General features: G+C 42.5%; 1 protein-coding gene across 5 annotated transcripts; it reads left to right on the forward strand.

Annotated features, from left to right (window-relative positions):
• The first annotated feature begins 287 nt into the window (after positions 1-287).
• Positions 288-24122, forward strand: sfi1 (SFI1 centrin binding protein). 5 transcript variants are annotated; one of them, XM_047348006.1, is made up of 30 exons: positions 288-544; positions 631-702; positions 847-957; positions 2299-2393; positions 2467-2584; positions 2671-2773; positions 2874-3030; positions 3129-3290; positions 5049-5119; positions 5198-5290; positions 5366-5463; positions 5559-5625; positions 8265-8395; positions 8470-8551; positions 8635-8813; positions 8895-8970; positions 9131-9226; positions 9320-9396; positions 11987-12089; positions 12171-12267; positions 16056-16216; positions 16316-16390; positions 16614-16688; positions 17059-17316; positions 17397-17590; positions 17819-18020; positions 18103-18190; positions 18289-18397; positions 18494-18590; positions 23805-24122. In XM_047348006.1, the coding sequence occupies exons 1-30, from the start codon at positions 384-386 to the stop codon at positions 23931-23933; spliced, it is 3537 nt and encodes a 1178-aa protein (XP_047203962.1). In that variant the 5' UTR covers positions 288-383; the 3' UTR covers positions 23934-24122. The 5 variants fall into 5 exon arrangements, with proteins under 5 accessions (XP_047203962.1, XP_047203964.1, XP_047203965.1 ...); XM_047348009.1 differs by having other exon boundaries at positions 290-544; positions 17140-17316; XM_047348008.1 differs by lacking the exon at positions 2467-2584 and having other exon boundaries at positions 2616-2773.
• The last annotated feature ends 182 nt before the right edge of the window (positions 24123-24304 follow it).

Raw genomic sequence — 24304 nt, forward strand, 5'->3', positions numbered from 1 at the left:
ATTTTTTTTTTTCTGATTACTTTTTAACAGTGAAAAAAAAAACATTTAAAAAATCTGTACTGGTTTTTGATTCTTCGCATTAATCAGAGAAATGTTCATGTTGGCATAAAGAGTCCAAATTTAATCATTTGTTTCCAGAGCCAGATAGCAGTCATCTATAGATCATTTAGTAAACCATTTGAGGCTATAATATTTATCGAAAAATTGTAAATGACCAATAAAATCGCTGAAACTCCACCCACAGAGGACATCTGCGCTGACGGTACGTCAAAACGGAGCAGATCCACCAAGATTGTCGGGTCACCTGACCAGAAAAAAACAAACAAACGCGCGGCAGTTGGTCCAACGACTTTTAAAGAATGATGTGTGTCTGAAGTAAAATAATGCAAAGTGGTTCCGGCCGACACTCGGACTCAGTGAGGCTGCGACCCGTCAGATCTGAGGGTGAATCCAGACAGCTGCGCAGAGTTCAGACCAGGAAGGTCCCCTACAGGGTGGGATACAACTGGAACAAGGGAGGGAGACTCAAGGAGCTCAGAATAAGGTTCTCAGGCAATTTATTCACCATATTTTATCTTAGGAACAATATACGGAATATAATATAAACTCTGACCCCTCAAACATCCGCAGACACTTGGCAAGAAAATTCCTGAAGATATGGATGCACAATACCTTTGGTCGAGCCCTGACCCTGGATGCCAGGTACCATTGAACACTTGCTGCTGCAAGTTAGAGTTGATTAAAAATAATTATAAAGGTGTGGTTATGATTATAGTCCAAATTAGTCCAATTAAAGTCCTTCATGGGTCTGAGGAGAGATAACTGAGCTGAAATGGTGTGTTACAGTTGCCACTACAGTAGAGGTGTGCTGAGAAGAGCGTTTGAAAGATGGAGGGACGACTGGTGGACGTCCAGGAGGGAATGGAGCCTTATGATGAGAGCAGAGTGTCACTACAGGTCAGTCCCAGGGCATTATGATGAATCTTTTTGCTGGACCAGCTGTCTATATTCAAAATTCTGCCATAGGATGAAAACGCATTAAGGGATTGAGATGTTTTCTCATGCCTAGTTTGTTTAAGAAAGACGGACCAAAGGATTTGAGAAAAACAAACAGTGCTGGGAAAAAGTGTTCGCTCCCTTACAAGATTTTTAGATTGTTTTCCTCACTTAATGAAAGAAATCCTAATTTGAAAACAGCGTTTTGAGTTAAAATTCCTGAAAAGGATCTGAAAGCATTAAGTGTGAAAAATCAAAACAGGATAAAACTAAACACTCAGAATGTCTGATTTGATTTTCTTGGCTGCACTCACTTTATCATTGCTGGGGCTCCAATTCCATTTATTTGTATTGGGCCAACTAATCACAAATTTTACCTCAAAAGTGCCCTGTTATGCAGCCGTGATGCAGCTGGTTAGAATGGTTTCAGTGGTTTCTCGGCACAACATGTGCATGATGGTCGCTGCAACTCTTATTCTTTTGAGTTTAAGGAGGAAGTAAAGACTTTGCTGAGCTTTATTAGAGGTCCTTGATTGTGTACACTCCCAGACAATTTGGAGTGCCCATCCGTTCTAGAATGGAGCTGCTGATATTCAGTAAGGGCTTTTAGGAAATCCGTGACAAGCTAATTTTTTCACATTGAGGTGGAGACTTTTACTGGTTAAGCTCAACTCTTTTCTCTAGTAGACGAGGCCCAATGGTGTTGTATTTCAGTTGGCAGTTGTTTGCCAACAGGGTGACGAGCAGGGAGCTGAGTACACATCCTTGAGGGGCCCCAGTTTCAGGATGATGGTGCTGACTTTTACAGCTGGTGGCTGCCCATTGAGAAAGTCCAGCAAGCAAATATGGAAAGAGTCTGAAAGAGGTGAACTGCGGTAGTCTAGTGTCTGTACCAGTTACAGCAGGCTGATGGTGTTGAAACAACTGAAATTAAAAATGTTTTCATGGTTAAAAAATGGACGCACTTGTATCTCTTCTAGTCCAGACGGGTGAGGGCTGAGTGGAAAGTAGATCATATTGCATCATCAATAGAGCAGCTGAGTGATGTGTTGACTGGACACTCATAGCACTTTGCAATGATAGAAGTCTATGCAAGGTGCTGGTTATCAATGAAGCATGATGGGGAGGGGATTTGTCGTGGCAGAGGGATAATAAGTGCGGTGGTTTTGAGGTGCGCGCATGGGTCCAACTGCATGGCTCAAGGAAGTGTTGGAGATGTCTCTTAGAACATGTTTGAGGTTTTTTAGACAATCTAGTTTGTTTACGTTTGCGTGCAACTAATAATGATTTTTGTGTCTTTAGGTATTACCTGTTTAACTTGACATTTTACGGATGGAGGAACTTTACATCTTCACAGAGACAGAAAAAGACTAAATTGCAGCATGCACAATCATTAGGTATGATTTAACATAAATTAGCACATTATTTTCAGATCTAAGATGAGGTTTTAAGCTCTGCTTCTGTTATTAGCTGACAGGCGACTGATACATTTGGCTTTGGACAGATGGAAGGTTTTCATTGAGATCAGGAGAGCACATTGGAGGATGCTTGAATTGTCTCTTGAGCAGAAGAGGCTTTCAGATTTGCAGTAAGTTTTTTTTCTGCATTTACTCATACAGTGTCAAACTGCGTTGCTTTGCGTATGAGTGACGTTAACACTGCAGAGCTTTGCAGCTCAGTGTGGAATCTGTGGCAGACGAGGCTGCAGCGGCAACAGCACCTCAAGATGTTAGAGGGTCGAGCCCAAGAGCAAAGGGCGCTGAGGCTACAGAGCAAGGCAAAGACACAATCCACTGAGCAGTACACTCTTAAGAACGACCAAATATTTTGGCTTTTTGGGAATTTATCGCAATTGTGTATTTTATTCTTGTCAAAAGGCTTGGAATCTTTGGAAAGAGACGCATGGAGCCGCTTGTTACCAGAAGGAAGAAGAGTCTAAAGCGGCTCTTTATTTCATTCTGCGACTAAAAACAAGAGCATTTCATCAGTGGATGAGTTTTGCCTCCCATCAAAAGGCCAAGAAAGATACACAAGGTCCTTATATTTTCCCTTTCTTCAACTATAATCTGATCCTCTTGATGTAAAGGACTTGGTTGCATGTTGCAGGGTTATGTTGTGTGTGCTTCTTGTAGCCATGGCTCAGCGTGCAGGTCGTCTCCGCCTGGTCAGGAAGTGTTTGAGTGAATGGAGAATAGCTCTGAGTCACAAACAGAAGCAAGAGAGGCGTTTGCAAGCTGCAGACCACTTGGCTGTTCAGAGCACTCGACGCAGAGCGCTAGGCCGCTGGAGAGGCTGTATCCTGAGCTGTACGCAGAACCAAGATTCAGAAACACACATACAGTGCATTACAGATATTCATACCTCTCAAACTGTTTCTACCAACTGTTTCACATTTTAGCCTTCTACAGCCACAAACTCTTAATGTGTTTTTGAATTTTACGTGATAGACCGACACTAAGTAGTACATAAGTGTGAAGTGGAAACGATAAGGACCCATGGTTTTCATTTTTTTGTGAGTGGCATGCATTCATATTCAGTACCCTTTACTCTGAAAACCCTAAATTAAATCCAGTGGCACAAATATGTACAAACAACAGCCAGTTGCTTTCAGAAGTCACCAATGTAGTGCTTATAGTCCATCTGCATGTAACTTAATGTTAGCACAAATCCACCGGTTCCATGAAGATCTCAGAGGTTTGTTGGAGAACTTTAGTGAACTGTCAGCATCATAAAGTCCAAGGAACACGGCAGACAGGTCAGGGAGTAAGTTTCAGAGGAGTTTAAAGCAGAGTAAGGTTAAAACCGTTAAGTTTTTCGAATGAAATTGGAATGGGTAGGGTACAACTGCAAGCCCTGGGTAGTCAAAAAAGTTGACAGGACAGCTATTTGTGGTGCACTTTCCAAATCTGCCCTTTATGGAAGAGTGGCAAGAAGAAAATAATTTATTTAGATTGTAATCTCCATTGGAGCTCAGAGTTTTCCTTTCCCCCGCAGTAGGGAGTCGGGATGGGCTCGATATATTGGAAATCCATTCTACCTAAACATTTTCACAGAGTGTGGAGTGGCAGTTTGTGGTTTTCAAACCCTCAATGTTTATAAGCCACAAACTCAGCTGTGTGGATGGTTGGAGATCTGTGTCCTTAGATCGAAATGGCTCACCTGCAAGAGGAGAAGCTCCTCAGTGTCAGACCATAACATACAGAAACGACCCCATAAAGTGGGAACGAAGATGAAAAGGTTCTGGGAAGTTAATTTCAGTGAACAACGTTCAGAAACGAATAGCCTTATTTGCCGTAAGTGTGGATGCACTAACACTGCATCCCCATACAATCCACACAGTGAAATATGGTGGTGGAAGTATCATGCTGTGGAGATGTTTTTCTACTGCAGGGACAGGGAAGTTTGACATATCTGATGGAAATATGGGTGGAGATAAATATAGGGCAATCTTGGAGGAAAATCTGTAAAAGGCTGCAAAAGACTTGAGACTGAGGTTGGAGGTTCACCTTTCAGCAGGATGACAACCGTAAAGATGCAGCCAGAGCTACCAAGCTAAGGAAATGGTTTACATCAAAGCATAGTCATGTATCAGATTGACCTAGTCAAAGTCCAGACCAAAATCCAAATGAGCATCTATGGCAAGAAAGTTTATGTTCAGATGCTCTCCATCCTGTCTGACTCCTCTTGAGCTGTTTTTTGAAAAAAAAAACAGCAAAGATTTCAGTCTCTAGAAGTGCATGTCTGATGGAGACATACCCCAAGGGACTTGTTATTGCAGCAAAAGATGGTCCACAAAATATAGCCTTGGGGGACTGTACACAGATACATGCCACACTATTTATTATACAATGGTTTGTTAAAAATGTTTAAACCCTGTATAATTTTCCTTACACTTCCCAATTACATACTCCTTTGTATCACTATAATATGGCTAAATGTGAGAAAGGTTAGGGGTATGAATACTTTTGCACGGCCCTGTAGATCTGTTAAAGAATTGTATCCCGTTTTTACAGTTCTCTATTCAACTGTTTGGTTCTTGAGCTCTGATGTAGATGTGCAGCTGTGCAGAGAAAAAGTGGACAGAAACCAGACAGCACGTCAGCATTTCCAGCATCATTTACTGGTAAATATAAACCAACACGTGGATCCAGCACAAATGGACAGAGAGTGTAGTCGGGTCTTGATCACTTTGTGTTTGCAGCGAGCCGGACTGCTGGGGTTCTCTCTGAACGTCACCTGGAGCAAAACACACCGACTGAACAACAACATGGCCGTCCAGCACTGTCAACAAACGGTAATCGACACAGTCATCACTTTACCATCCGTTCCAGTTTCTTTCAGGGAAAACATTAACATTGTTCTTTGGTAGATGGTGACTAAGTACTGGAAACTGTGGATCAATCAGCTGGAGGAAGCCGAAGATCAGAGCTTTCAGCCCCTAACCGACAAGGCGGTGACAAATTACAGGTTTTTGGTCACCTTTACATTTTAGAACCACATTTCCAGAAATGAAGAATGGGGAAAACATACTAAACATTTGGAAAATGTCTTTCATGTTGCAGGGTTTCTGTGATGAGGTGCTTTTTTCACCACTGGAGAGAAAAACTTGCTGAACAGAGTCGTATGCAGGTATTTTCAAATGTTTTTTTCAAAAAGAAATTATTTTGGAGACGTTTTCACTATTAGGTTGTTTGCAATTCTGTTCAACACAACATTAAATGCTTGCATGAAAGTGAACAATTAAAGAATGCAGTTATTTAAAGTATTATATTAATATTTTTACATCCATCCATTACCTTCCACCTATGTGAGGTTGGGTTCATCCTGAGGTAACGGGTTCAGAAGAGGAACCCAGACGTTTCTCTCCGACCAGCCCGACTTGTTCTCGGCTGTCCCAAGGCGCTTTCAGGTCAGAACAGATTAAAGTCCCTGCAGTGAGTTCTGGGTCTTCCCTGGGGTCTTCTCCTAGTGGGACATACCTGGAGGCGTCTTGATGCTTAAACCACATCAGCTAATTCCTTTTGCTGCTGTGGACCACAGGCCCAACTTTATTATTCTCCTGGATGGCAGAACTCCTTGTCCCTTCTCCAAGGTTGAGTCCAGCCAGCCTGTGGAAAAAGGTCATTTCTTTCTATACTACCTCAGTATGGAGCAATACCAGCATAAATGCAGGCAAGGTCCCGATCAGTCCATCCCACCATCACTCATGGACAACACACTTAAATTAGAGCTGCACCAATTATAATTTTGTGGCTGATTCCCAATCTCTGGTTCTTGTAAAGCTTCCGCTGTAGATGTTGGTCCCAATTTCTCTTCAAGAACTATGAGCTGTAATAACAGCCTTCAATATTGTTTTTAATTATTTATATGAAGAGTAGAGAAGGTTTTACACTGCTGTGTAAAAGCAGTCACTGTAAAACAGGGTCGTTTCTAAATTGTTTTCATCTTTAGCACCTTATACCACAAATTTGTTTCATGTTGTCTTTTTTAACTCGCTGTGTTTTTTATTTGTGTAACTGCTCTGGTGCTCTATTGGCCAGGACTTGCTTAAACAAGAGTTTTTGAATATGAATGTATGTCCAGGTTAAATACAAACAAAATATTTCAATGGTTAGTGCTAGAATTACTTAAAAAGCAGTCTGTGTGTGTATTCTCCGGAAAATTTAGATCTGTGTCTTAATTAGATCTTCAAAAGGCTGCCAATATTTCTAAATCCAGCATGTTTCAAACCAGAGAGAGGTTAAAAGCTTATAAGGATAATGCAGAGCAACTTTGCTGCGCCCTCTCTTCAGCCTTCCTGTTATCAGCTTAAAGTCACGCTCTCCCTCAACCTCAATGAACTGCAGACAAGTCATGCAAATGGTTTCCTTTAAATGGCTTCTTAAATCTCTGTGCTTCCCCTGACTTCACTTTAAACACCTCACTGATACAGAAAATGACTAACATTGTTTCAGGCGCCACACCGGACAATGTTGTTACCCACGGAGGCAGTGGTTGTCAACCTCTTTTACTGAGAGTCCCCCCTCCCTGTACTAAAGACAGTTCTGCACCCCCACCAACCTCAGACGTGCATGCATGGTTGTGCAAACAAACAACCACTCGGACTCAAACATGAACATACCCCTGTGTGCATTCATACTTGTGCACATGCTGTATGTGCGTGAACATCAGAAAGAAAACTTTGCTGATTAATAACTTTTTATTAGCTTTATAACACTTACTCCAGTTTGAAATGGGAAGCTGCATCCACCTGTTGATCTTTTTGTGAGGTGTGAATATTGGTGCAGGAAATGCCAGCTTTAATATAAAAAAGAAAAACGTTTTACACGTAACACTATGAACTTATTTCTTAGCTGATTTTAATCCCACTCATAATAGGTACATATATCTGTTTAAAAGCAGCATATGATGTAATTAAAGTTTAATTCTTCCTTTTGATCATCTTAGTAGTATTATTTTTAATTTATGCACAATCTTTTAACAGTTTGTTTGGCATTAGAGCTCAGTGCTCCCCCTGAACTCTCCATGGCCCTAGTTTGGATTCACTGCTGATTGCCGGTCAGGGCTGATAACCAGTAACCATTGGCTGGTTATGGTAACCATCTTTGCTGCTTGGTGCATCTATAACCGGGATACTTGAGCTTTTCTGCCTCAAGCAGATCCAAAGGGAGCAAACACTTTTCTGACTTGATGCATTATATTTCACCCTAAATGTTAGATAGCTGTAATCCATGGAACAGTGCCTGTGTTTTTAATTGTTACCTTCAAGTCAATTTCTCAACTTTATAACTGTCTGAGGAACCACATTTTGAACAAATTACCCACTTTTTAATTTTATTGTTTGTAACCTGTCTTTTATGACACGTGTTGTTGACCTCTTGCCCTGGTCACCTTCTAACCCTACATCAAGGTTTAATTTATCTTTTTGTCATGATTAAATAAGTAAAGATCTAAAAAATTACGAAAGAAAGGGGATTCCTTTATGACACAACAGAATGATATGATGTTTGAAATAATGTATTGAGATTGGTTAATATAATTATAAATACTAATACGGTGCATGTATTTTTAAATTGTACCCTGAATGATTATTATTAGTAGCAAAAAAATGACTAAAACAACACTCTTTTAGCAGATTATGTCCATAACAACACCATACCAATCATCACAGATTCATTAAAAAAAGAATGAAATGTATTTTATTTACTTTCTCAGGTAAAAATGTCAAATTCCTCACTTTTAATTGAAAACTTGATGTTTCTCTACAGGAAATGGAGCATCGTGCTGACGTCTGGTTTGCTGAGCGCATCTTACCTCAATGTTTCAGGTCTTGGGTGGAGTTCACTCTGCAGGGACAGCTGCGAGGACAGCGGCGACTCAAAGCTGAAGTTTTTAATCGGTGATTTGGCACTTTTTCCCCAGACCTTTAACCTTCATAAATACAACCCAATCTATATATTGTTTTTGTTTCAGACAGCGTCAGTTCACCTGGGTGTTCTACACCTGGTGGGGACGGTCAGAGAAGCACAAGGAGCAGAAGCTCTTTGAGCGGATGGTAAGGCAGCTGCAGGTGGAAACAAGTTTAATGTTGATTCAGACAGGATGTTGTGCTCCAGATACGTCGCTTTGTGTTTCCAGGCGGTTCTCCACGAGGAGCAACGCTGCTTACAGAGAGCTTGGCTGCGGTGGAGACGATGGACACAGCAGCAGATCAGAGAGGCGGAGAAACAGGAGGCTTCACACCATCTGTACACTCACAGGCTTCTCCACAACACGCTGATGCAGTGGAGAGACTACAGCGCTGAGATGCGAGACAGGTAGTGCCAATCCTGAGGCGACCGAACTGTTGCAGCTGGTGTTTGTTGTTGATGACTAACGGATTAATTTGTTGATGTCAGGAGACTCAGAGAGCTGCAGGCTTGTCGTCGGAGGGATTTACATTCTCTGCAATGGGCTGTAGAGAAATGGAAGAAGGTAGTTTTCTTCAGTCATGACCTTAGTTAGTGTGGACACAGGCTGCTGCCACACAGCGACCAGTCAGTGTTAATGGAAAAAAAATATGACAGCTGCTAATTTCTGGTTAGAATCTGCAGGTTTTAGCACATTGTTGATGAGTGTGTGTTTTTGTCATCAGTTTGTTCAAAAGCGGCGAGTGAAGAAAAGCAGACTGAAGGAGGTGCGAGAACACCATGAAGCTAAGCTTCTCAAACATTCCTTCGTGGCCTGGGAGGTGATTAATTATCACTCGGTGGAAATTAAACCAAATGATTTGATTTAATTTGAGTGGTTAAAGATGATGTTTGGAGCCATTGGTGTATTACAGAATCATCGATTTGAGATGTCTCTGATGTATGAACATGCGAAGGAGCTTCAGCAGCAGCAAACACAGAGTTTACTCAGGTACAATGCTTTGCAAAAGAGTTCACACCTTTATCGATATTAAGCTACAGTTCAGCCAGAAACCTTAATGTTTGTTGTTGGAGTTTCCTTGATACTGATTTTATTACCAATTCTTCTATGCAAATAGCTGAATCTCTGTAAGATTGGATGGAGAGCACTGAGAAATTTTCAGGTCACAGATTCTCAATTGAATTGAAGTCTTTGCTTTGACTGGGCCGTTTTAACACATAAATATGCTTTGAATTAAACCAGGGGTCTCAAACACCAGTCCTCGAGGCTTGGTCATGCAACTTTAAGATGTCTCTGCCTTAGCACACCTGAATCAATAAATAGGTCATTAAGCAGGACTTTGTAGAACTGCATGCTGACTAAGTACCTTGAGGACTGGAGTTTGAGATCCCTGGTTCCTTTATACCTCTGGCTGTGTGTTTAGTCATTGTTCTGCTGGAAGGAGAACCTCCACCTCAGGTCTCTGGTCTTTTGCAGTCTCCCAGGATTACACTTTATTTAGTTTCCCATCAATTTTAAACAGCTTCCCTGTCACTTCATCCCCAAAGCATGATGCTGCCACCACCATGTTTTACAGTGGGGACTGTGCAGTGTTAGTTTTGCGCCACACTAGTGATTTGCAAGTTGGCCAAGAAGTTCAAATATTCAACATTACTTTTGAAAGTAGTTGGTTACACTGAATATTATTTCATAGTCTCAGAGAAAAGGCTTTTGAATACAAATGTACATCACACTTCATAGATTTTTATTTATGACATTTTTAAAACCAGTTCTTTAATTTGCAATAACGTCGTGTTGGTCTGTCAGATTTTTTAAAATACATTAAAGTTTGTGGCTGCAATGTGACAAAATATGTAGAAAATAGATATATACAGGTCCTTCTCAAAATATTAGCATATTGTGATAAAGTTCATTATTTTCCATAATGTCATGATGAAAATTTAACATTCATATATTTTAGATTCATTGCACACTAACTTAAATATTTCAGGTCTTTTATTGTCTTAATACGGATGATTTTGGCATACAGCTCATAAAACCCCAAAATTCCTATCTCACAAAATTAGCATATCATTAAAAGGGTCTCTAAACGAGCTATGAACCTAATCATCTGAATCAACGAGTTAACTCTAAACACCTGCAAAAGATTCCTGAGGCCTTTAAAACTCCCAGCCTGGTTCATCACTCAAAACCCCAATCATGGGTAAGACTGCCGACCTGACTGCTGTCCAGAAGGCCACTATTGACACCCTCAAGCAAGAGGGTAAGACACAGAAAGACATTTCTGTACAAATAGGCTGTTCCCAGAGTGCTGTATCAAGGCACCTCAGTGGGAAGTCTGTGGGAAGGAAAAAGTGTGGCAGAAAACGCTGCATAACGAGAAGAGGTGACCGGACCCTGAGGAAGATTGTGGAGAAGGGCCGATTCCAGACCTTGGGGGACCTGCGGAAGCAGTGGACTGAGTCTGGAGTAGAAACATCCAGAGCCACCGTGCACAGGCGTGTGCAGGAAATGGGCTACAGGTGCCGCATTCCCCAGACCTGGGCTACAGAGAAGCAGCACTGGACTGTTGCTCAGTGGTCCAAAGTACTTTTTTCGGATGAAAGCAAATTCTGCATGTCATTCGGAAATCAAGGTGCCAGAGTCTGGAGGAAGACTGGGGAGAAGGAAATGCCAAAATGCCAGAAGTCCAGTGTCAAGTACCCACAGTCAGTGATGGTCTGGGGTGCCGTGTCAGCTGCTGGTGTTGGTCCACTGTGTTTTATCAAGGGCAGGGTCAATGCAGCTAGCTATCAGGAGATTTTGGAGCACTTCATGCTTCCATCTGCTGAAAAGCTTTATGGAGATGAAGATTTCATTTTTCAGCACGACCTAGCACCTGCTCACAGTGCCAAAACCACTGGTAAATGGTTTACTGACCTTGGTATCACTGTGCTCAATTGGCCTGCCAACTCTCCTGACCTGAACCCCATAGAGAATCTGTGGGATATTGTGAAGAGAACGTTGAGAGACTCAAGACCCAACACTCTGGATGAGCTAAAGGCCGCTATCGAAGCATCCTGGGCCTCCATAAGACCTCAGCAGTGCCACAGGCTGATTGCCTCCATGCCACGCCGCATTGAAGCAGTCATTTCTGCCAAAGGATTCCCGACCAAGTATTGAGTGCATAACTGTACATGATTATTTGAAGGTTGACGTTTTTTGTATTAAAAACACTTTTCTTTTCTTGGTCGGATGAAATATGCTAATTTTGTGAGATAGGAATTTTGGGTTTTCATGAGCTGTATGCCAAAATCATCCGTATTAAGACAATAAAAGACCTGAAATATTTCAGTTAGTGTGCCATGAATCTAAAATATATTAATGTTAAATTTTCATTATTACATTATAGAAAATAATGAACTTTATCACAATATGCTAATATTTTGAGGAGGACCTGTATATAACAGTTTTGCAAGGGACTTCCAACACAATTTTATTGTCTTCTTTAGAATTTAGTCTTTTGGGTTTAGGATTTGCCATTTTGAAATCACAAGCATATTTCAGCCCCCTAACATAACATTCGGTCATATCTCATCAGGAAAACCCTAACAGCATGGAGGGAGAAAGCAGAGCTGCTGGCTGAGTTTCGGCTTGCGGAGCAACAAGCCCAGGAGCACTTTCAACAATCCACTCAGAAGAAGGTCTGATGTTTGGCCTCAATTCTAAAATGCATTACAGTAATTTACTTTTCTTATTGCTCTCTTTGTGCTAAATCTATCCAGGTTTTTCATGCTTGGAGAGAAGTAACAACACATGCACTGTTGAAGCGGGACCAGCAGAGGGAGGCGCTCAGCCGGGCTCAGATATCAGTAAATAAAGGTAAATGGAAATGCACAGCACATCATGAAGGGAGTTACAACTTAGCTCCAGTGTTTACTTCATGTGCATAAACATCTGAACATGTGAACACATGTTCTCTTTAATATCTGAAATATTTGAACTAAAGTTTGTTTAGAAGAATTTTGTAGAAATCTGAAGGATTTAAGGGTAAAATAAACCAGCAAAGGTCATCCATTTGAGAGGGCAATGCTATACCTGTGGACTATTGCTTCAGGTTTATAAAAAGTATCACAAATCCAAACTGTGTGTAGTCCAGGTTTAGCCAGTGTATATATGACGTTTTTCACTTGTCTTGATTTAAGGTGGTTTTAATGACAGAAAGGTATGGAAAATGTTCTTTCTGTTTTTTAACAAACAGAAAACAAATTTCACACATTTAAAATGTTTAAAGAATCTGTGTTGAGGGTAAAATTATAAGGTTATAAAGTATTTCACATTTCTAACTAGAGATTCAATTCAATTCAAAAATACTTTATTAATCCCAAAAGGAAATTAAATGTTGTTGTAGCTCATATTATGAAGGTTTCCTCAAAGAGCCGTTGTAGATGCTGATGGCTGTGGGCAGGAAGGATCTCCTGTAGCGCTCCGTCTTACAGCAGATCTGAAGAAGCCTCTGACTGAAGACACTCTGTTGTTGTAGGACAGTCTCATGAAGAGGATGCTCAGGGTTCTCCATAATGTTCTTCATTTTATGAAGAATCCGTCTTTCCACAATGATCTCCAGAGGTTCCAGAGGAGTCCCCAGAACAGAGCCAGCCTTTATTATCAGCTTGTTGAGCTTTTTTAAGTCCCTGGCTCTGATGCTGCTTCCCCAGCAGATGATGGCAGAAGAGATCACACTTTCCACAACAGACTTATAGAAGATATGCAGCATCTTGCTGCAAACACCAAAGGACATAAGCTTCCTCAAGAAGTACAGTCTGGTCCAGGTGAACACCGAGTTATTTATACTCCTCCACCACCTCCACTTCTTCTCCCATGATAGAAATAGTTTTTGACTTATTCCTATTTCTCTTAAAATCTACAATCACCTTTGTTTTAGTCACGTTCAAAATGAGATGATTGTTTCCACACCATGCCACAAAGTGGTCCACCACCTTCCTGTACTCATCTTCTTGTCCATCTTTGATCCACCCCACGACTGCAGAATCATCCGAGTATTTCTGCAGATGACAGGATTCTGTCTTGTACTGGAAGTCTGAGGTGTACAGAGTGAAAAGGAATGGTGAGAGTACAGTCCCCTGTGGTGCTCCTGTGCTGTTGACTACCTGGTTAGACTCACAACCCTTCAGTCTCACAAACTGTGGTATGTTTGTCAGGTAGTCTTTGATCCAGGAGATTGTTGAGGCCTCCACCTGAGTCTTCTGGAGTTTCTGACAAAGCAAATCAGGTTGGATTGTATTAAATGCACTGGAGAAATCAAAGAACATGATCCTCACAGTGCTGCTGGCTTTGTCCAGATTACAGTGGGTTTGTTGAAGCAGGTGTATGATGGCATCTCCAACTCCACAGCGATAAGCAAACTGAAGGGGGTCCTGATGGTTTACTGTTTGCTTACTCAGGTGGGCCAACAGGAGTCTCTCTAGGACCTTCATGATGTGGGATGTCAGGGCAACAGGTCTATAGTCATTGAGGACTGATGGGTGAGTTTTCTTTGGTACCAGAACAAGACAGGAGGTCTTCCACAACACTGGAACCTTCTTCTGGACCAGGCTAAGGTTGAAGAGGTGCTGCAGAATCCCAGAGAGCTGCTCTGCACAGGCCTTCAGGACTCTAGGGCTGACATGATCTGGACCTGCAGCCTAATTACGGTTCAGTCTCTCCAGTTGTCTCTTCACCTGACTTCTTGAGACACACAGGTGGAAGGGGGAGGCAAAGGAAGTATCAGCATCTTCTCATATGGTTGAAGGCAAACATGTAGAAGCAGAAGGGTCCATGGCTGAGCTGGAAGATAAAACATTTGAGGTGTGACAGAAAAGCTGTGGGTCAAAGGAGGGTGGGATGTCTGTTTAGCTATGAGCAGGAGAGGAGGATGCTGAGCTCGTTTCTGAACTGAACCTATTGAAGAATGTGTTCAGTTCTTTGGCTCTATCTGCTTGAAGCCTGTGATCTTCTTCATCCCTGTCCACACATCTCTGATATTGTTTTGCTGGAGCTTGCTCTCCAGCTTCTTCTTGTACACCTCCTTGCTGTCTCTTATCTTGACTTTAAGTTGCTTCTGTAAACTCCTCAATAATTCTCTGTCTCCCTCTCTGAAGGCTCTTTTTTTCTTGTTAAGCAGGTCAATTCAATTCAAAAATACTTTATTAATCCCAAGGGAAATTAAATGTCCTTCAGGATACTGGTATTCCAAGGTTTGTTATTGGGAAAGCATCTCACGGTTCTGGTGGGGATGATGTTATCCACACAGAAGTTTATATAGTCGGTTACACACTCAGTCATGGCATTGATGTCCTCTCCATGTGGCTGGCACAGTGCGTCCCAGTCTGTAGCCTCAAAGCAACTTTGCAGAGCTTCTTCAGCTTCCTGTGACCATTTTCTCACAGTCCTCTTTATTACAGGTTGCCTCTGAACAAGGGGCTTATATTTCGAGCAGAGAAAAACAAGATTGTGATCTGATTTGCCTAGAGGAGGTCTTGCTGTAGAGATGTACGAGTCCTTGACATTTGCATAAAACAAATCCAATGTTTTGTTTTCTCTGGTAGAGCAGATGATGAAATGTGATCCACAGTACTTAAAAAAACAACAACAATAAATTACCCACAAACTGTATTTTCATAGAAGAAGCCAACTTTACCCCCTTTAGAAGCTGTGATGTACCGTCACATTTCCTCACAGTGCTTGTACCCTGCACAACGTGGGGGGGCACCTACTCCCTATTGACTGGATTTCAAATAAGCTCTAGAAATTTTGTTCGGGGCACAGCTTATACTATTTTTGGTTTTTTTTCAATGCCTCTGCTGCCCCCTGACACAGAGGCATTCTGGGTAAAAGCCATATTAGCCATATAAAAAATGTGCCAGTACCCTGAAGAACAAAATGCCTTAAACAAACAGAAAACATATTAAAAAAAACATTTTTTTTGTTGCATTACAGAAAATCTGCTCTTATGGGTGCTGGTCTTTTCATACCTGCAAAGTTTTGGGGAATGAGCCTTCTGTTGTGGGATGTTTCATATCGATCTTGTGTCGGTTTGTACCTGGCGGTGCACGTTTCACATCCTCTTCGACAAAGATTTAAAGTAGTTTTCTATAAACTGCTGATAGGCTACAGGAAGAAAGATTTTGGTTTGATTAGGCATCCAAGTCTGTCATGTCCCATAAGGACTGACTGACCCAAATGGTATTTTGTGCAAAGATGGTGTAATATAGCATCTCAGATAAACAAAATAAAGTACATTTCATTTAAAGTGACATTTGAGCGTTTCTTTCTGAATGGAAATCAGTCAGGAAAAAATGGTAACCATTGCTTCGTGGGGGAGCATGTGGCGAAGAATTAAAAGAAACCTGGAGCCCATTTCATGATGCTTTATTTAAAGTGGATCTGATATGGTTCCATGCACATTGTTTACAGTTCACAGTTAAAGACACACGGCTAAAAAAAAGCTCACTGAAAGATCTTAGGAGCAAGGATGAAAAACAAAGATGAGTAGAAGCAAATATGTTGTAACTGTAAAGATCTTATAGGCTTTGTCAAACATTTTTGAATCTCTGTTGAGAAATCCTAAACTGAGCAGAACTTTTTGACATGATGTTTTCCTTGTCTAGCACGGCTGCTGCTGGTTTTCAGACAATGGAGGAAACAAACCATGGAGGCTCGGAGGCAGAGGATAAACATGGAAAAGGCTAGAAGACATCATAACTCCAAACTGCTCTCTACAGCCCTAAATGCATGGAGCAAGTATCACTGCCAGCACCAGAGAAATAAGGTTGCACTTTTATCATATAACACGCCTGCCACATAAAACCTGCACTGCTGCTTTAAGGCTGCAACAAGAAAACTTCAAAATGTTGTTATAACTCCTCAGGTGATGAAAAGACAAGGACTTTTGTTGCTGAGGCTAAAGATGTACCAAAAGTTCTTTGAACAGTGGAAAACGAAGGTTTGTTGATGCTTCTGTTTACATTTTGAGTCTGACACTTTCCAATGAATAACTTGGATTTAACCTGGAAAACGTAAAGATTCGCCTTAAAAAAAGGTTCAAAAAGTGCTTAAATTTGACATTTTGGTAGGTTAAGAACCCTTTAGATAAAAATCTAAAGTTCCCAGGGTGTTTCCACACCACTGTACATGCCGTGACTTTTTGTTTCTTCTCTTTTCTACAGCTGCAGCACAGACAGAGATTGGCTAATCAGACGGAGCGAGCTCTCTGGCACTGGTCCCTCACCCTTCAGGCTAAGGTAACCATGCTTTCAACGTCTCAACAACTTTCTCCTTGACCTGTCTGCTGTGTTCCTTGGTCTTCATGATGCTATTTGTTCACTAATGTTCTCTAACAAGCCTCTGGGGCCTTAAACTGAGATTAAATTACACACAGGTGGACTCTAGTTACGAATCAGGTGGTTGCACCTCTTTTTATTTACAGTTATCAAAGTAAAGGGGGGCTGAATCCAAATGCACACCACACTATGCTGTAGTGATGATGGTAATAAAAATAAAATGCTATGTTCTGAGTTGTATAAGCAGATCCAGATGTAAATACCTGGAAATAAAAGATGACATTTTTATCTCTGCTCTCCTCTTTTTGACATCCAACCCCAATGTTTGCAGTGTGTACACTTCAGCAGAAATAAAGATCAATGGACCTCAGCATTCGGGGTGTCTCAGTGTTGCTTTGTGAACCTGCTGCAGGTGTTGCTGGGATGGAGGCTCTGGGTCACAGAACAGCACAGCAAGCGGAAGCATGTAGCCAGAGCTGCACTGGTGTACAGAGACAAGCTGCTGAGGGAGGGCGTGACCTGCATCCTCACCTACGCTGCGCACATGAACGACCTCACAGCGAGTCTGACGCAGCCCAGCCAGGAACAAGTGGGTGTTTTTGGGAGTTTGTTGTGTGTTTATACACCAGACGTGAGTCTGATATCAACCAACTGCCCATTTTCCTGCAGAGATCACAGCGCCTGCAGAGAGTTGTGAAACGCTGCGCCATGAGGTGGAAGTGGCGGGCGTTGCGTAAACCACAAAAGGAGCAAGAAGTCAGAGAGCAGCCGCTAAGGAAGAGTGTGACCTTCTGTTTGCCGTACCTTGGCAGCGTTTCCACGCCTGACTCAGCGGAGCAGGAAGATGAAGCACTTAGCAGCCAGTGAGTGTAGATCTCAGCCTGTCTGACTGGGAACCTTTGCAGCAGATGGAGATCATCAGTTTATCATTGCCTGCAGGCTATCAGTCTTACATCAGCCAGTAGTTTTTATCTGTCCTTTTATTTTTCATTTCTACAATAATATACAACACTGGCTTCAAAGATATGTCTCTTGTAGCAGTTAGTTTTTATGAGTGTTTTTTTTCTACTATATTTTTAAATCACCTAAAGGAAATTTAACTTGAGCAGCACTGAAGCAGCACTGGAACCCCCACACCTACCTGCAGTGTCCTGCCTCCATCATGATAAAGACCCTTCCACTTCTTCATATGAGACAAGCTTCATATCTGCAACAGAGTCACCTCTGGAGACCAGAACTCAAGATCTTCTTCTGCCACCATCGGCCTTTATGACTTCAAGGATACAGAAATCTGTATTTATCTCTTACTCAAACACATGTCAACTTTAATCTTTTTCTAAAATAACTTGACTTTCTCACATATTTTCTTTTCAAGTTGAACAGTTCAGGTCTCAGAGAAGCTCCATTTGTTCCCCTTCATGAGTCTGTGTCTCCATCTAAACACCTCCCACCAGGTTTTCAAGGTGTTTTAATAGACGTTTTTCTTTTTTTACAACAAACCAAACTATGAAGCATGAAATATTTAAATCAGTAAAAATCATCTGTTTCGATGCTTTTTCAGATCCCAGTTTGAAGAATCCTCCTGATGATGACGCATCTGCTCTGACGAGTGAGCTTCTGAGCATTCAGATAGACATGAAGAACTTCCAGCAGAGCAAAAAGCAGCTTTGGTGGGAAAAAACAAACAAAATCCAATTCCTATTTGTAATATTACACATTTTGTGTGTGTGTAGTAACTGAGGTTTGATGGTGTGTGTATCGCTCAGGGCATGGCGGAAGCTGAGAGACGTGTTGCGGAGTTGGGTGCAGATGAGTGCAGAGGATGAAGTGGAAAAAAGGGCCGTTTGTGAGGAGCTGAAGGAAGTATGGAGAGAAGGAATGATGTTGCTATATGTGAAACCATCTAGTCCGTATGTAGGCACCAAACCAAACTCATCTGCATCAATATGCAGATGAGTTAAAACTGAGAAAATTGCTATACTGATTTTGGAAAGAATTGATGAACTTGATCTATTATAGAAATTAGAGAAAAAACTAAAGCTTCATCAAAAAAAACAACAACACTTGCAAGTTTATTTGTCGAGACAATGCGTAAACATGGAAAGATTAAGTAAATAGGTACGAGCCTCCCATTGGATAATTACTGCATGGGCGATTATGTTTCAGCTGCCAACAAGTTATTTATCCCCAACAGGTACAATGAGTTGCTTCTCATTTCTTAAACAACCATGTCGAAAGACACCTCCCGTGGTCGTGGAAAAGTCAGTCTGTTTCAGAAGGGTCAAATCATTGGCATGCATCAAGCAGAGAAAACATCTAAGGAGATTGCAGAAACCACCAAAATTGGGTTAAGAACTGTCCAACACATTATTAAAAACTGGAAGGATAGTGGGGACCCATCGTTTTCGAGGAAGAAATGTGGCAGGAAAAGAATCCCGAATAAACGTGATCGACGATCACTTAAACATTTGGTGAAATCAAATCGAAGAAAAACAACAGTAGAACTCTGGCCTATGTTTAATAGTGAAAGTAAGAGCATTTCAATGCGAAGGGAACTCAGCTGCATAGCCTTGAGAAAACCACTAATCAGTGAGGCTAACTGGAAAAAAGGGCCTCAATTTGCTAGGGAGTATAAAGGTTGGACTCTGGAGCAATCAAAGAAGGTAATATGGTTTGATGAGTCCAGACTTACCCTGTTCCAGAGTGATGGGCACATCAGGGTAGGAAGAGAGGCAAGTGAAGTGATGCACCCATCGTGCCTAGTGCCTACTTTACAAGCCTGTGGGGGCAGTGCTATGATCTGGGGTTGCTGCAGTTGATCAGGTCTGGGTTCAGCAACAGTATGTGTTCAAAAAATGAGGTCAGCTGACTACCTGAATATACTGAATGACCAGGTTATTATCAATGGATTTTTTCTTACCTGATGGCGCGGGCATATTCCAAGATGACAATGCCAGGATTCATCGGGCTCGAATTGTGAAAGAGTGGTTCAGGGAGCATGAGACATCATTCTCACACATGGATTGGCCACCAGAGTCCAGACCTTAACCCCATTGAGAATCTTTGGGATGTGCTGGAGAAGACTTTGTGCAGCGGCTCTACCATCATCAATGTAACATCTTGGTGAAAAATTAATGCAACACTGGTTGGAAATAAATCTTGTGACATTGCAGAAGCTTATCGAAACAATGCCACAGCAAATGAGTGCCGTTGTAAAGCTAAAAGCGGTCCAACAAAATATTAGTGTGTGACCTTTTTTTTCTGGTGGAGACTGTTTTTTTTTGGGCAGACAGCGTATATTACATCCACTTTATTCCTGTTAGTGCTTCTAAGGGACGGATTATGTCAACAGTGTCTGGTCTCATAGCAGCAGCTGCAGTAAAGCGGTTTGTTTTGCTGTACTTTTGATTTACTTTTAGCTAAATTTATTCTCTTTGGTCTGTTATGATATCACACACCTACAGGCATGCCCTTTTCACGCTTGGACACAGGCCTGCTCCAAACATGCCTACTAGTTGCTGTTTACAGCGGCAGCTTTAATCAGACAACTAATCGAGACTAATGTGGCTGAAGAATCTTTAATTTAAAGCGACCACTGGATGCCCTGCCGGTGTGCAGGAACTTTTAAACTGAAGCCTGGGAAGCAGGAAAATCCTTACCTCACTTTTAACTGGGCTACGACAGACCACCAGACAACAAACGCCAACTCCTCAGAAGGATTAACGCCACTGCTCAGAGCAGCCTTGAGGTTTCAGAAGTAATCTAGGTCAGTGGTGTCCAAACTTTTGGCCATTTGGGCCAAAGTTTTTTTTTTCCAATAAAAATACAAAAATATTTTCATAAATTTTAAATATTGTACATTTTTACTTGTTCTGTAATAAATTAAACATGTGATATTTTAATGAAACAAACAAGGATTTGGATTTTTGTAGAAAAGGGATCTGCAGCTCATTGTGGATCTAAAACAAAAAGCTTTTTTTCAAATTATTGGATATTTTTTCTGCTAATTTTGTTCTTTATTTTCATAAGATCTCTAGAATAGATTAGGAAGCAACTCTTTCTTTGCAAAATCCAACAATTTTTTTCAAACTTTAATGATTAGGTGCTAGAAGGACGATGATAATAGGTGCCCAAGTCTTTTTTTTGTAAATGTTGCTGGAGGTTTGACTTAAAATAAAAGCAAATTAAGGGAAAAATGGGTCTAATAAAAGACAAGAAAATTCCTGTTGTAACTTACAACATTTTCCATTTTAAGAAGATAACAAAATTGCAGTAAAAATCTCTTCCTAACAAAAATGACAGATTGTGTCTGTATGCATCGAACGCCTGTGCTGGAGGGTCAAATCTGTACCATTTTAATTTAGGTTGGGGGCCACGCAAAATAATTCCAAGAACCACTGATCTAGGTTCATTTCTGGTCGGTAATAATGAATTGTTGCACAACTTCCTGGTCTTTTCACCTCCTCATTCTCAAATTATGACAGAAAATGACCACTTAGAAAATAGTCAACTGCACAACTAATGGGGCCAACCGTGAGGCCAAGCGTGCTGCGGCCTGGGCTGTGGCAGAGTCAAAAACTCGGGCCTGGGAGGAGTTCGGTGAGGCCATGGAGAAGGACTATCGGTTGGCCTCGAAGTGATTCTGGCAAACCGTCCGTTAGGAGGGGGAAGCAGTGCTTTGCCAACACTGTTTATAGTGAGGGCAGGAGACTGCTGACCTCGACTGAGGACATTATCGGGTGGTGGAAGGAGTACTTCGAGGATCTCCTCAATCCTGCCATCACGCATTCCGTGGTGGAAACAGAGGCTGGGGACTCGGGGTTGGACTCTTTCATCACCCAGGCTGAAGTCACCGAGGTGGTTAAAAAGCTCCGCGGTGGCAAGGCTTCGGGGGTGGATGAGATCCGCCCTGAGTACCTCAAGTGTCTGGATGTTCTAGGGCTGTCATGGTTGACACGCCTCTTCAACATTGCGTGGCGGTCGGGGACAGTGCCTCTGGACTGGCAGACTGGGGTGGTGGTCCCCCTTTATAAGAAGGGGGACCGGAGGGTGTGTTCCAACTACAGGGGGATCACACTCCTCAGCCTCCCTGGTAAGGCCTACGCCAGGGTATTGGAGAGGAGAGTCCGACCGATAGTCGAACCTCGGCTTCAGGAGGAGCAGTGTGGTTTTCGTCCCGGCTGTGGAACACTGGACCAGCTCTATACCCTCTACAGGGTACTCGAGGGTTCATGGGAGTTTGCCCAACCGGTTGTCATGTGTTTTGTGGACCTGGAGAAGGCATTCGACTGTGTCCCTCGTGATGCCCTGTGGGGGGTGCTCCAGGAGTATGGAATCGGGGGCCCTTTATTAGGGGCCATCCGGTCCCTGTACGAGCGGAGCAGGAGTTTGGTCCGCATTGCCGGCACTAAGTCGGACCTGTTCCCAGTGCATGTTGGACTCCAGCAGGGCTGCCCTTTGTCGCCGGTCCTGTTCATAACTTTTATGGACAGGATTTCTAGACGCAGCCAAGGGCCGGAGGGGGTCTGGTTTGGGGACCAGTGGATTTCGTCTCTTCTTTTTGCGGATGACGTGGTCCTGCTGGCCCCCTCTAGCCAAGACCTACAGCATGCGCTGTGGCGGTTCGCAGCCGAGTGTGAAGCGGCTGGGATGAGGATCAGCTCCTCCAAGTCCGAGGCCATGGTACTCGACCGGAAAAGGGTGGCTTGTCCTCTTCAGGTTGGAGGGGAGTTCCTGCCTCAAGTGGAGGAGTTTAAGTATCTCGGGGTCTTGTTCACGAGTGAGGGAAGAATGGAGCGGGAGATCGACAGACGGATCGGTGCGGCTGCCACAGTAATGGGGGCGCTGTGCCGGTCCGTTGTGGTGAAGAGAGAGCTGAGCCGAAAAGCAAAGCTCTCAATTTACTGGTCGGTCTACGTTCCTACCCTCACCTATGGCCATGAACTTTGGGTCATGACCGAAAGAACGAGATCACGGATACAAGCGGCTGAAATGAGCTTCCTCTGTAGGGTGGCCGGGCACTCCCTTAGAGATAGGGTGAGGAGCTCGGCCATCCGGGAGGAGCTCGGAGTAGAGCCGCTGCTCCTCCACATCGAGAGGAGCCAGTTGAGGTGGCTCGGGCATCTATACCGGATGCCTCCTGGACGCCTTCCTCGGGAGGTGTTCCAGGCACGTCCCACCGGGAGGAGGCCCAGGGGACGGCCCAGGACACGCTGGAGGGACTATGTCTCTCGGCTGGCCTGGGAACGCCTTGGGCTCCCCCTGGAGGAGGTGTCTGGAGAGAGGGACGTCTGGGCGTCTCTGCTGAGTCTGCTGCCCCCGCGACCCGGTCCTGGATAAGCGGAAGACGACGAACAAACGAACGAACAACTAATGGGCTCCCTGCGATTCAAAAGCATAGAAAAGCACCATGTTCATGCCAAATTAAATTATCTGTATCCGTTCTGATTCGCAGCAGTGGAGTTGACAAGGCAGATAAATATGTTGTGTATGTATTATATTATCTAAGTGTAATTAGAGGTAATTTATTCTGGTCACCCTCCCAATCTTTGAAGGATAAAGAGACTGATATATTATCCTGTTTTAAGATGCAGAAGGTGAAGTTCCCATAGGTTTTTCCCTTGTAGTAGCTCTGCAAGAGACCTTTTGTTTATATGTTAATGCTTTTTAAGAAGAAGCCAACGGAATTCATGATTTAAGAGCTGCTGGAATATAATTCATCTTCCTTCTGTTGGTCAGGACTCTAGCAGCAGCATTTTGAATGAGCTGCAGCTGCTTGAGTGATTTATTTTAGAGTTTTATTTAAGGTGGCAGTAGGAGAAAATGTGCATCTTGCATGCTCTATGGTCTTTGGCTTCATTAAGTCGAGTTGTGTCCTGATTTCCAACCTTTCATTTCTGAAACCAAAACATAGACATCTGTCCTTTCTACACTAAGCTAGAAAGGATTCTGACCCATCCTGTCCAAACAGTGATACTATGGACACGCCCTGTAGCTGCTGTGTGTATGAGATACGGTATATATTATACTTATTAATACTGATTAGGTTCACATCTGATATTTTGATTGCATTCACAGCTGGAGAAGCGAATTGAGGAACTGTCTGCTGAGCTGGAAAAACAGAAACCAACAGTCCGGCTTCATGTGGAGAGGATCCAACGTTTGCAGTCTGCCCTCAACAATACAGGAGTCTATCCTCTCCATTAGAAACTAAAGCACATGGACATCACTCTATGACAGAATCAATACATAGTACATTCATCTGCTCACTGTTGCTCTGATGTTCCTGAATTTCCCTGAAAACGACAAATGCTGATCCAGATATGTTCAGCTGATCCACACTTTGTTACACCTTTGCAAATTTCTTTTCAAATAAACCTTTAAATGCTAACTGAACACACCCTCATACTGACGGTTATTTTTGGTAAATATTGAAACTTTCTTGTCATATATTGAACAACATTAAAGCTGTGTTTTACACTTTAATTTGTGAATGGTTGGATGTGGTTCTTGTGACAGATGGTGCTAAAATATTTTCCATATGTGTGCAAAAGGTGACTGTTTCCAGAGAAACTGCC

This window comes from Girardinichthys multiradiatus, chromosome 20 (genome assembly GCF_021462225.1).
Source record: "Girardinichthys multiradiatus isolate DD_20200921_A chromosome 20, DD_fGirMul_XY1, whole genome shotgun sequence".
In the NCBI taxonomy this organism is placed as follows: domain Eukaryota; kingdom Metazoa; phylum Chordata; class Actinopteri; order Cyprinodontiformes; family Goodeidae; genus Girardinichthys; species Girardinichthys multiradiatus.